The sequence below is a fragment of the Anopheles arabiensis genome, chromosome 2 (assembly GCF_016920715.1).
Source record: "Anopheles arabiensis isolate DONGOLA chromosome 2, AaraD3, whole genome shotgun sequence".
Taxonomy (NCBI): Eukaryota; Metazoa; Arthropoda; class Insecta; order Diptera; family Culicidae; genus Anopheles; species Anopheles arabiensis.
Window position 1 is genome coordinate 19,442,445 of NC_053517.1, and position 13,874 is coordinate 19,456,318.

Genomic DNA, 13,874 nt, shown 5'->3' on the forward strand with positions numbered 1-13,874 from the left:
CCATTTTCGGAATATCCTGTTGTGCCTTTTTTCCCCCAGAACGAAGATAACGACTTTTTAGGGTCTTCGCTTTCAATTTTGTGTGGACTTTGCATTCACTTGCCTCAGATATTTATCGAACAACAGTTGATGGAGGGAAAAAGGTGAACACACAACAGCAGGAAACCGAACACGAGGGATGATCATGCGATCGTTCAAATGATGAATGAAAGTTCTGTTACTTGCTGCTCTAAATGCGTATTCTATGAGCGTGTAGGCCCGCTCTGGCCGCATGCCTTAAGATTCCTCCCTTTTTCACGATCTGTTTTGCGTGAGTCAACTAAAAAAAGGGACTTCAAAAAGCGTGTTTTTTGTGTGTCTGTGTCTTCCCTAACGTGTCTTGTTTTCTTCGAAGGGATCAGAACACAACGGAACGAGAGATTGAGAGAGAGCGAAAGAGAGATAAAAAACAAATGCTACAACTCCACATAACGACCGCATTCTTGGTCAATGAGGCAATGCACGTTACGGCTCTGCCGTGGAGGACGCACAGGACAGCACAACAACACGGGAGGGATAGCGAGTGTAACGAAGACGACGCAAGACGCGCACTTAGAGCTTCTTGTCTGCCCAGTCTTCTAGAGTCGGCAATTGCCACCAATACATACGCACACACATCAGAGCAACCCCGGGATCTTGAGACGGAAGCAACAAGCGTCCCCCGCGCAGCCAAGAAGGGAAGGCTCGCTCAAGCCCGTGACGGCATACAAAATGAACCTGTCCCATCATCATCCCCGGTACCGGTGCCTGTGTGTTACCTGCCTGTGTCCATCTCCACGCACCACTGTGCAACGGAGTGGGAATGTTAAATTATTTCTCCCTTCGCTCCCATCTTCCCGTACCGTTGCGTTCCACAACCTTAGGGCGAGGTGTTCTCTCTCTCGAGCATTATGACTCTGGCTGTGGCTTTCTCGCTTCCAAGCCCGTTCCTTCTGGAAGCCCTGGGATCGGAAAGATCCCAGAGTGACATTACAACTTCTAGCGCTGCGCTTCGTCTTCCTCCGGAGCTTCACCTTCCCTGGTGGGAACTTCCACCCGCACGAATTGGACGGCTCTTTCGTCTGCCCGATTTTGTTGCTATGATTGTTTATTGTTTTATGACCCGAGATTCTGGGATTTTTTTCCTTTTCCGCCGTCAGCTTGCAAGTCTTTGCCTGGGGAGTTAACAGGAAAATTCCCAAAAAACTCAGATCCTCAGTTTACTACCTCTTCCACACTGAGCACAGGAACGCCACTGAGCTGGAACTGCAAATTTGCTCTACGTCCTAACGTGCGCTGTAGAGAAAATGAGGATCGTGTGTGCAAAGTAATTCATTCAAAACACGGGCGCCCTGCTCTCTGCTTCTGCCTGTCTTAATCAAGAAATAGCGCTCCATTGTTGTTGTCGTTGTGGTGTTCCTATGCTCTCCACGATCGCAAGTTTCTTCTCCTTCTCGAAGCATGAAGGGATTAAGATCACACACAAACAGCGCCAGACGAGCGCCGGTGGAGCCAGAATTACTTTGATGGATGCTATCTGCGTTCGGCGATCGTCTTTGTGCGTGCGCGCGCCCCGTCCACACACTCTTTTGCGCAATGTTGGGCACTCCCGAGCACGCGGTGCGGGGCATTTTGGCCGAAATTAATTTCATGGTTCACAAACAATTTTATCCACTTCCTACCCAGTTTCGGTGGACAACGTATTCATTGTGGATGGGGAGGAAGGAGGAGGATTGCCGAAGCAGGTTGTAGTAACATGTGGAAAGTCGTTGCACCACACTGCCGCGGGGGGAGACACCGGAAGCAGCAGTAGTAGAGCAAGTTGATCGTGTTCGTGATCATGGGAGTGGAAGGGGTTGGGGAGCCTGGAAAGGGGCTGAGGCATCATATAGAGGTGACGGTGGCGTTTTTTTCTGCTGCTGCTGCTGCTGTTGCCGGTCGCGGATGAATGCGAACGAGAAATGACGAATCTGGTGGGGGGAAGGGGGGGGGGGGTTGGCGTTGAGAGGGAAGCATAACTGCTGCAAAACATGCACACACACATACAGTGGGACTTCCTTTAGCGTACGCCCATGATGGGAGGCAGTGATCGGTTTTCAAGTGGACGTCGGAGATCACGCGGAAATTCGAAACACGAGCGCGTATCCGCACGTTCACTGTGATAGTCTCTCTCTCTCTCGACCTCGAGGGGGTGGATGCAGAGGATGGATTGCATTCAACCGAGCCCAGCAAGGGGTGTGTAATGATTGTAAGCGATGATTGAAAACAGATACAAAGCGAGTGAGCGAGTGAAGGCGGAAAAGTCACCACGCAATTGGGTGGGGGGAGGAGTTTGTGTCATGACGGCGGATGACGGTGAGTTGATGTCCACACATGGCTGAACGTCACAACCGGTGTGTGTGTTGCGTGCTTTCAATAGAAGGGGAGGGTACTTCCGCACCTGTGAGATCAATCATTAATCGATCGCCATTATATGATCGCGCGGGTAAAGAGACTAAAATCACGGGGAGGGCCCAAATAACGAGATCCAACGCTCCCTCCTCAAGCATTGACTTCGGGGTAACTTTTGCAATTCGATACGCACACACACACACACACACACACACACCCACACACACTTGTGTAGAAGGGCGTATGGACAAAGAAATGGCATTGTTGGGAATACAAAAGCGGAAACTTCCCTTTCGACTGCTGGCTCGCCATACACAAAACAATATTCCACAACAACGCACACACATCAATCGATCTTTCAACAGCGAGGGATAATTTAGAAGAAAACGCATTCCCTTGAAATGCTGCTTGCCCTGTGTGAGCGTTTGTTTGTTTGTTGTATACCGTCTTTCAGGATCTTTAATCCTGAAGGGCAAACGGAACGATTTTTGTGCAGCTCGGTATAGAGTTACCTGAGCACAATTTACCCAGTTTTTTTCCAGACTGTCAGACACGCACACACACAAAAGGATACGACGAGCAACGACGAACCCTGGGAATAATTGTTACCTCCCTCTCTCTCTCCATTAAGACGATCGGTGTGTGTCCGTTCCGGGGCATTTCCTGCGAGAAAAGGCGCTGGCAAAGGAATGTTGGCCGTAGGCTTTGATTTAGACACGAAGAAGGACACGGCGCAGTTTTGCTGGTCCTTGCTGGCAGTAGAGCGATCGAGGGGAGAAAGGTTTCCTCCAAGATGCAGGTGTGTGTGTAAATAGAGTCAGTACAGCAATGCTGTCTCGGACAAATTGCACGTAACTGGCGTGATATTACGAGAGGTTCTGGAGTTTTCCCCATCAATAAGGATTAATATTTTTCGTGAGTTTTACAAACCTATTGAATGTATGATATTGTATAGCCCAAAAGACCTTTTCCCATCTCCCAACAAAAACTCTTACGTATCGATCCGTAGTGGTTCTCTACATACATGAGAAGATCTCGTAAATTCTTGGATAGATATAGACATAGACAGCCTCTTACAAGCTCTTCTAATCCCTGCTTTGGATGACACCTTCCCCTTTCGGCTAGACGACTCTGGTCAGTCGTCTGCGTTGCAAGATCCAAGAACAATTGGAAGATCCTAATTTACGACGCTTATCCGGGGATATTGCGGCTCCATGTAGCTAACACTTTGTAGCTTTTGTAGGTGCAGAAGGCACCAGTAGCATTCAAAGCCCTCGCTGCTAAGCCTTGAAATCGACGCCCCGCGTACAAGTCAGCTCATCTCCATAACAAAGACCCAGACACAGAGGCTAAAGAAGCCGAAGGGCCGAAAGATGGCCGTCCATATAATGTTGCTTCGTAAAAGGGTTTTACGAACAAAGAAAACGGTTGCCACGGAGACGGGAGATAATGATTCTACTTCGTCTATACTAGCGTTCTGTGATCGGTGATCATAAAGTCATCTTGAATGCTTTGTTAGAAGAGGACCTAACCGAGAAGAGAGGGACGAAGTTGGACAATGTCTGGAACCTGCTACTTCCCGACACGGACGGCGATGATCTCGTGTGTGTGTGTGTCGTATTCAAACTTATTGGAATAAGAAACAATGGTGCGCAAACACACAAACACACACACATACATTTGCTACAGTGTTACGCTGCTATTGTGGGCTAGTTACCAATGCTTGAGGATCCTCATTTTGTGCTGCTGCTGCTGCTGCTGCTGCTTTCGATGGGCGTCAAACGCGGTCGAACATGCGGCCGACGACGATTGCTACACTTGCATACGATCGCTTTGCCTGCCGTTGTGGTGGTTGTCGTCGCAAGTGACACGTGCATTCGCGCGATGCACTGGATGCACCAACCTTACCAACCGTTCCTGCTCGCCGCCGCCGCTGCTCTGCTTTGGGGGCGTTTCAAATGCTAGGCGGGAGCTGTAATAATTTGCCTCGGATTGACTGTGTTTTTTGTTTTCGTTGCTTTCCCTAGTTTTGGTTGTGGCTGGTGCCGTGCTGCTGCTGCTGCTACTGCTGCTTTTTGCTCGGTTTCGTTTCACTTCTTTATCAGATATAATGCTGGGTGGAATGGGTGGTGTAGGTGCGGCGTGCAATTTCACCACACACACACACACGCACCTTGGGGGGCACACACGTTATAATTACGTTATTTCTGTTGATGTTTTGCTGCTGCTCTTCCATAAACCGTCTCGCGTTGCACTTTATCGCTCGTATATGCAGCAACGGCTATTGCACGTTCGTTTGCATTTCCAAACCGCACACACACACACACACACACTCACACACTGAAACGGGCTTTCTTAGGAGGGGAGTGGAGGGAGTGTTAGGTGCTTTTTTGTAATTGCAATTCGTTGCACTTTTTTGCTTACACTTCATGCAAGCCCACCACCCCACCAGTAAGACCCCCTTTTATCGACAGGGGAGTGTTTAGCTTAATTTGCTTCTTCTTCTTTTTCTTCTTCTTGGCCAATTTCCTTACGCATTCCACACAAATGAGCACACTTTACATACACACACACATACACATTTACACATGCACACGCTATCTAAAATTGAATGAGAGGGAAGCAGCGGGGGGAGTTAGTTAGAAATTCCGATTCACACAAGCGTATGACGGGGGAGGGAAGGGGGTACATTCACTACACCCCGGCAGGGACACGTCTACCAATGGCAGGGAGTGGAGAGCGGAAGTTTCACTAAGAAAAGAGGGTGTACGGGGTGTCTTGCGGTCTCAAAAGGCGGAAGAAATGATCACTCTCGAAGATGTGATGGTCTGTGCCTGCGTCTTCAATGCAATTGATTTCCTTTCGAAACGTCGTAAGACCTCGAACGGGTGTGTGCGTGTGTGGAAAGTGAACAATTGAACAAGCGGACACCGTTGCACGTTCGCTTTTTGGACACGTTCGAGTGGATTCACCTTCGCATTGAATGGTTTAAAAAAAAATCTAAAAAAAATTAACGGAAACAGATCACAATGTCCAACGAGGTTGGTCCGCGTAACGAAAATTGGATCACCATCATTTCGCGCCTTCACCACGATTGTTCTCGGGCAGACAGAGAAACAAAGGCCAACAAGTCCCAATAAAAGGTTCACTTCACAAGAGAAACCGTTTGGAGCGCTGCCAAAACTAGTTCACAGTCATGCCCACCAACAACCAAGGGCAAGGGAACAGGGAAATGGGTTGTTTTCTTTCCTTCCTTCCCATTCCAGTACGGTCACACGGGATTTGTTTACGTTTGGGTGTCCGAGGAGCGCGCGCGCGCCTACTTTGCGAAAATCATTTCATTATTTGTCTGCCATTAGTTCGCGGTTGGAGAGAAGGAGAGCGCGTGCGGGACGCGGGTTTGATTGATCAAACAAGCACTCCACACACAAGCACACACAAGCACACACGTCGTTGCTATAGCAAAGCACTGCACCGCGAATACCGTTGCTCTTTTCCGGCCATTTCTTCGCGCCTGGTGGACAGGTCAGGGACGACAAAAAGGCGCGGAAATGCAGCGAAATTCCAACGGCCAGGCACTCCGCACACCGCACCACACCACCACAAGCAGGCAGGCACCCGCGGCAAACCGGTCTGCCAACAATCCCTGGGGCAGGCCACAGCCGGGAGCCGCGCGCACTGGAGAAGGCAGGTCAACTACCGGTATTTGCAGCGGGTTCGTAATTACACCAGCAGGCGAGTGGTATCTTTCCACTACCACGGTGAGAGAGAGAGAGTCACTGTGTGGCCAAGTGTGTGTTGCGATACGATCGCCTCGCATTGGCGCTGTAGTCACTCCACCGCATTGTGCAATGACCCCGCACTGTTGTCAAAAAGCGGCCGACGGAGATGTCCTTGTGTGCATGTCCTGCCGTACCATCACGACGACACCACGACGAGAGCGCTTCGGCTTTACCACTTCAAACACGATTCGCTAGACACTTGACCAGCAGGCAGCTGCGACACTGTTGTCACACTTGTGCACTACCCAACACTACCCAACAGCAGTTTCGACAACTGCTGTCAGTTTGCCGTTTGGTTTAAAAAAATGCATGGACACGTTCGCTGCAAAAACAGCCCGGTGCTGTTGCCTGGCCTATGCCTTTGCCTACCCGCCTGCTTTATTGAAGCGGGCCCGCACTGGGTTTGCACACAAACGCGCGCGCGTACGACGATGATGACGACCGTTCACTTTCGTTCCGTGCCAAAGAATGAGCGCCGTGGCCGTGGCGGTGAAACGCTACACCCTCTCGCTCGCGTAGAGCGGCGGCGGGCATGCGAAACCGAACCGAAGAGGAAGAGGACGAGAAAACGTACACAGCAAGCAGACAGAAACCCTGCTGCGTGTCTGTGTGTGTGTATGTGTGTGTGCCAGGCAATCGGTGCGTTTGCTGAGCCTGCTTTTCCCCCTGTATTCACCTGTCCCGCAACACACCGACACACACACACACATCACCATAGCTCATCCTTCACCCCCGCAGCCAGGTAGGTGGTATGTTGTCCGTCCGTCCGTCTTATCCGTCTGGAGGTGAGCGCGGACAGCATAAGACGGAGCGAGACAGCGTGACAGGGCCTAAGTAAAATGACGGGGGCTGACTGTTTGCTTCTAACGCTAACGCGAGAAGAAAACCTTCCACGGTTCCTTCTGCGTTTTGTCCGGTGGGGAGGAGGGATGGGACAAACGACCGCGGTTCCTCAACGGAAGCGGTGCGCCTCGATCGGATGCAGCAGCATGGAGGAGGAGGGGTTGGACACCGTAAAACCATCCGCTAAGTCTTGCTTCTTGGGCTTTTTTATTGGGTACAAAACGATAATATGTTTATAGTTTTTTTTTTCTTGTGGAACGGTGCATTTTTTTGTTGCTCCTCTGCTTATCTTTCTTTGTGGGCAGCCAGCCAGTTGGGTTCGACTGGAAATTGGTTAACATTGTAACAAGAATGTCTAAAGATAGTTGTGGACGGCAATGGAGTGGATATCCTTATTAGTGTGAGGAAACCGTTCTCTGCTGGGTCGAGAGACACAAAACATCACTGCTAACGTTTTAAGCGCAAAGAAAACCCCGAACACAACTTCTTACCAGTCAATCTGTCACACATCCGCCACTTCCAAGACCATATCCAACTGCCCCATCAGCAGCAGCGTTACACACCCCGGTGTTTTCATATTTAAATATTCAAACACGCCAACGGAAGCGAATGACGACGTTACGCAGGGGCGTAATTGTACGCTTCGCCTTTTGGACCGGGAGGGGCGGCGAGGGCGAGGGATGCACACGAGAGAGGAGGAACTTTCTTCTCTCTTCCATTCTCTTTTGCTTGCTTGTGCCCTTTTTGTGCTGGGCGGTTTTCGTGGCTTCTTGCTATCCCATGTCTAGCGCCGCAGCTCTATCTCTAGCCATCGCAGCAAATGCACCACCGTGTGTGTGTGTGTTTGTGTTGAAGAAGCCCCACACATACACAAACAGCCACAGCCAACACACCTGTATGATAGACACACATACGCACACTTGCAACTTGATGGAATGATGAAGAAACGGCGATAGAAAGGGAAGTCTTGGAAATGACTCAACTCCAAGTCAGCAGGTTAAAGTAAAACAATCCCAAAACAGGGATGCTGTTCAGTCCTGGGGTTCTTGGGAGAGAGAGACAGGAACTCCAACACGAGTACAAAACAATAAACGTTTACATTTTGTGTACAAAGTATTAACGATTTCGAGTAAAGAATCGTTAGGTAAACTAAAAGCATGAAAACAAATCTCCCAAGAAACAGAGTTCCAGCGTTCAGAGACCACAATATCCATCTCCCAAGAGATTGTGGGAACTTATTTCTGATATGGAGATATCAATTCCGGACACGGGTACTTGCCCCAGTTCCAGGCACATCCATTGCACAGCAAGGCTCACATAAAGGAATGCAATGTTTACTTTATCCTCATTGCTCGGGCCGGGTGTGTTTTTCTCACTCCTGTGAGGCCTCTTATCCGTTTGTCCTCCAAGTCCATACCACCAACTAGGTGGTATCTTGCCCCAGTGGCTATTAAACATTCAAACAAACGACATCACCACGGAGGTAGTGTGAGTAGGGGCCTGCTCTTTCAGGACACCATGCACCATCCGAATCCACACACCAGAATTGGGGAGTGATTATAGCACAGGGCCGACATGGCCATTGGTAGGCCAATTCTGTGTGGGTTGTTGACGATTTGGACATTTAGTAATTACCGACCGGTGGTGTGTGATTTCACGTTGAGTCTACTTGGGATGTGTTAGAAATGTATGCCACAACCATGAGCTCATGGCTCTACCATAGCGCGGTGTCACATCCTTTTTCGGACCGTTTGCAAGCGTTACATGGTGGAGGGAGGCAAGGTGGCCTGCTGGCACAAAATTGGGTCGCCTGACAGATGGGTGTGTGTGTTTGTGTGTGTGTAACACACGGTAGTGGAATTAATAGCCTTTCTTGGAGTGGCAAGTGTGGCAGTTCTTTTTGCCGTGCAATGACTCCCCGAGCAGTCCATCTCGCTTGGAATGACGATATGAATAAGAGATAACCTCTGGCAAACATCGTTTCGAACGCATGAATGGTACCGAGCCCCGTACACAGCCCTACACAACCAGGCATGCAAGGCCCTTTGATACGCTCGGTTTAGATGGGAGAATTTGTTTGCGAATGGTAAAAGCCGGCAACCGCATTAAAAATGTCGCTCCACCAAGACGTGGGACATTGTCGAGAGGTGTATGAGGTTGGTGTATGAAGAAGAGAGTGTGCAGAGAGTGAAGAACAGGAAAAAAGCTGCTGCTGCTGCTGCTGCCCCAACACAACCCCATGAGAGGTGAGTGATTATTTCCCAGCCCAAATGATTGATGCGCACCAGAAACCGTGGCTCACATCCGCCGCAACGGGCACGATCCACACAGTGTAATATTGGCTGACGAACGAGCGATCGAGTTGCTCTAGGGCCACACGCCTCCGGCCTACTACAGGCCGTGTTCGAGAGATCTCCCTCAGGGAAACACTCGAGACGGGAACGCATGGGTCGGTGGTTCCGCACCACCGTCAAGTATGTGAAGTGATCCATCCTCGGTGAAGTGGTTCGTTTCCTTGTGCGTTCTCTCCTCACACCTCGCGCCGGGACACGTTGACGTTGTTGACTTGCTTTTAAGCCCCTCTTCTTTTGCACCGCCATCCAGACAATGACACCTTCTTTTGGGGTTTCTTTGCTCTCCCCTTCCCAGCACACCTCTTCCAACACACTCCCATCCGAGAGCGAAGAGCCCGGGTGGACGTTTAATAAGATGTTGTGGATCATTGCTTTTACAGACTAAACAATTACCGGGGCAGTCGGCAGTCGGGGGGAACCACCTTTTCACCTTCCCTTTGGCGAACGTCGTGGCGGAGAGGAATTCGATTCCCACGCAAAATAATCGTCCCGAAAACCTCTCCCTTCCTCCCACGCCAAACAGACGGTGGTTACAGCATCGACACAATGGGTGAGTTAATTTGGGACATGCGGGCCCGAGTTGAGGTTCGAAATTCGTCTTCGACAATGTCGGAGTTTGGAAAAAGAAGAGAACGATTGAAAGGAAATAGTTTTGGTTCGTACCAATCCCATCTTCTGTGTGTGTATAGAGCCCAAGTAATATCATTGTGTATCCTTTCCTGTCCTCGGAAGGGTATCGGCCTCCGATGGGGAAGTCGGTCATTGTGTTGGGTGCCATCTTGGGTGCCAACCGCCTACAGGAATAGCAATAATGCCGGTGGTGAAGTTGATGCTAGCTGTTAGCATCTAAATTCTCATTTAAGACAACGCGCCCACGGATTATGAACCTCGCCGCCCCTCGTTCCGCAATCCGTACACAGCAGGGAAAGCTTCAGAGAGTGTCGTTCAGGTTGCAGTCCGCCACCAAAGATTTCGCATTAAAATTCACGATTATTGCAGCATTGTTTGCAAGGATTGATGCATACAATTATGAGTAAATGTTTTTTTCCTTTTCCCCGAGAGTGCTCTTGATAGGAGGGGGGATGGTTTTTGGCTGTCAGCGTGAATAGGCATTAACGCCTAATGTGTGATGAGATGCTTTACGTGAGAAGCAAATAAAAATGCGTGACTTTAACGAACCAAGCAGCACAAATCGAGAAGATTTGGCTTAAAACACGTTATGCAGCTTTGGTATATATTTGAAAGTAATTGGCATCTAGGTGTTGGAGTTTCATTCAGTATTAGTTAGTAGTATTAAAGTAACTTTCCAGAGGACTAAATTCAGATCCTACGAAAAAGTTGTATAAAACCCTACAAGTTTAAGGTGGTGTACGTACTTCTTGCATTTTTGGCAAAGATACCTTAGTATTAATCTTCCATAAAGAATCTTTAGAGTCAAGAATCGAATCTTGAATCTGAGGGTCGAATTTTATTTATGAAGACCTGCGGCGTCGCATGTTATCACTTCTCTTACTTTCGGACCAGCATCATCGAAGTTGCAGGAAGCTGAGTCAATATGTTCAGAGTTTTATTGATAATTCACGATTCGTTATTTTTTGTAGATTCATGCGACTTCCAAAATCTTCGAATTTGATACTAAATCAGCATAATTCTAGCTGTTGTTTTTTAGCTGCATCTTTGTAGAGTCATAAACCTTTTATCTTTTTCAGTTAAGGCTCAGATTCATTGATCCATTAGCTAGATTCATTCAATTTCATGAATCTAGTGCAAATTCATCCGATCAAAATTTTGGAACATTTAAGCAAATTTAAAATCTAATATCATAATTGGATACTGAACCTAAATAATGACAATTGGTTTCAGACTTTAGGACTTTCGAGATTTATAAACTGCCTCCATCTTATCAACTCAATAAGAACAATATTATTAGAGGTTTAGCTTCAATGATTCATTAAAAAGATTGTTAAATCTGAAGCAGATTCATCCCATCAGATGCGAAAATTTTTGATAATTTGGTGCAACTGCCAAAATTTTCTAGCTGGATACATTGCTTGAATTATACCAAGTTACTTTATAGACTCTGAATCTTAATAGAATCAGAAATCGTTCACCATTCGTATCCGAGGTTCAGATTTATTGATTCATTTACAAGATTTAGCCAGCTTTTCACTAATCTGAATCAAATTCATAAAACTAATATAAATAGAACCTTTATTAAAAACACTTCGTAAAACAAATATCTAGCGAAATGTGAGATTAGGTACTCAACAGACGACCTGTTTAAATACCTTACACTAATTTCAGGACCTTAAACTTAACGATATTTCCACAATAAACTTTCCGATCCTTGCAGTGGTTTCATCAAAACCTCCCGAAGTTCATGAGATTTACTCAACACAACAAAAGTAAAACACCCATCGGGCTAAATATAGCCTAGCAGATAAATCCGTGTCCCTTCCCATGTGACACAACATACTCGTGTCCCGGACACAAGGTCCCTGTAACTTACCGATTTTCCTGGCGAAGGTTCTGATCTCCCAGCAGCACTTCGGTACCGCCGCGCGATATGTTACCGCTCGACTCGTACTGCGGTTCGTCCGGCGGCTCGAGCTCTCCCTCGGACAGTGTAGCCAGCTGCTCCAGGTGTGTGCGCGGGGTGGAAGAAATTGCAATCAGATAAAAATCAGGTCAATTGAGTTGAGCGGAAGAAAATGATATTATCTTCTACATTAAAATGTTTGCTACCGAAGCATCCTCCCCTCTGTGCTTTTACGGTAACCCCCTTAACCCCCCAAAAAAAAATCTACAGCATTAGAACAGCGCGCCTCTTTACCTCTCGCTTGGAACCATGACCGTTCGCTAGGAAGGTGTTAGTTAGATTACTATAGTAACTGTTGGCGGTTGCGTCAAGCCCTTGGGGTTTGCCGATATTGCTGCTGTTGAGGTTGTTGTTATTTACAAGACTGTGCTGGTGCAGGCTGTGGTAGGCGGACGTACCGGCCAGTGCGGCACCGCTACCGAGTGTACTGCCACTGCCGTTGTTGTTATTGCCCGGGATGGGCTGGTCGAGCGCGGACAACCCTTTGGACGCCGCGACCGCCACCAACGCGCCCGTGGCCGGCTGCCCAGTGACCACGTTCACCTGCATTCCGGTGGTACCGGGTTGCTGCAGCCGGGTCGCGTTGCCGCTGCTGCTGCTACTGCCGGTGGTGTTAGTGGTGCTGGACAGGTTAGTGGTGCCATTGTTGTTGGTTGCATTTTGCATCAGTACACCGCCGCCTCCCACCGTACTGTTATTATTGTTGTTGAGGGTGTTGTTGTTGATGGTGTTGTTGGCCCCCGCCGGAAATGTCGTCTTCACACCGGCCGTTACCGTCGTGCTGGTGTTCGTACCCGTAACACTGTTGCTCGCTAGTGACGTCACGTAGATGGGCGATGCCTCCTTCAGGAAGCTGAGATCTTGCGTGCCGCCACCCTTCGCCTGGCTTTGCTGATTGAGCTGCGTGTGGAGGGGACGGCAACGGCAAGCAAGCCAACCAAAAAAAGTGGGTGGACAAAAAGAGATACACAGAGACAGACAGAGATTAGGACAGAGCAGCGGACACGACGACGAGGCACTGCTACCAAGTGAGAGGTAGGGGAGATACTTGCTTTGATCGAAAGCTGTGACATGTCGACCGGTGTAATCCGCTTGAGCGCGGACAACCGCTGAAGGCGCTCCCGGGCCTGCTGCTCGACGGCGATGACAAACGCATCCTGCACGGCATTGCCCAGCTCGCCCGCTATTTAGCCCACCCATTTTGGGCGGCAGGAGGACCAGAGAAAATGGTTATTAGTGGTTTCGGTGGGCGGAAAAGAAGCAAACAACGGGAGAGGAGGAAAACACACATAAACAAACGCAAGAAACGGGCCTGGGATGGTCAATCCATCATAACACGGGGACCGTTTTGTTTGACCGGGTGGGGAGGATGGGTGTGTGTGTGTGTGTGTGTTGAGGTAAAGTAAGAATGTTGTGAACATCCACGCACCCGTCAGTGGTCCCCCGTTTATCATCAGTGTCGTATGGTGGTCGTTATCTCCGGTTTGTATGATGTACGTGATGACGCCCTCCCCCATCAGTGCCTTCCCGGTGTAATGTTGAACGGTGTGTGTGTTGTTGTTTTGTGTCACAGCCAAGGGAAACTGATTTATATGTGACACATTCCCCACTCGACCCGCTTGCTGTTCTGCCTTTGTTCAGGGGAGACAGCAGCACATCGTTTGCGCCATGGGTTTGGACCGTCCGCCAGCAAACGGATTGTTTCTCCCACCCCGATCTGGGTTCTATTTTAATATCCCCGGCCCCAATCATCATTGGCTACTACATTCGATCGCCATTTTATCTAGCACACCGGTCAACCGGCAAGCAAACGGGAACATTTCATGGCGGTACAAGCGGTGTGGAAGGCGTCGTGCTGGAACACAGTGTAATATTGTCCATTCAACC

At 48.9% G+C, this 13,874-nt stretch overlaps 1 protein-coding gene across 5 annotated transcripts in view; it reads right to left on the minus strand.

Annotated features, from left to right (window-relative positions):
* LOC120899657 (MAGUK p55 subfamily member 5-A) overlaps positions 1 to 13,874 on the minus strand; it is a 35,139-nt gene that overhangs the window by 11,046 nt on the left and 10,219 nt on the right. For 3 of the 5 annotated variants that reach the window (XM_040305756.1, XM_040305747.1, XM_040305765.1), the window contains 3 exons: positions 13,040 to 13,170; positions 12,222 to 12,887; positions 11,898 to 12,022 (listed from right to left, as the gene is read on the minus strand). In XM_040305756.1, coding sequence (XP_040161690.1) covers positions 11,898 to 12,022; positions 12,222 to 12,887; positions 13,040 to 13,170 — 922 coding nt within the window. Of the gene's footprint in view, positions 1 to 4,126; positions 5,011 to 6,560; positions 6,652 to 11,897; positions 12,023 to 12,221; positions 12,888 to 13,039; positions 13,171 to 13,874 lie in introns of those variants that run through there. The other 2 variants (XM_040305773.1, XM_040305783.1) reach the window with 2 other exon arrangements.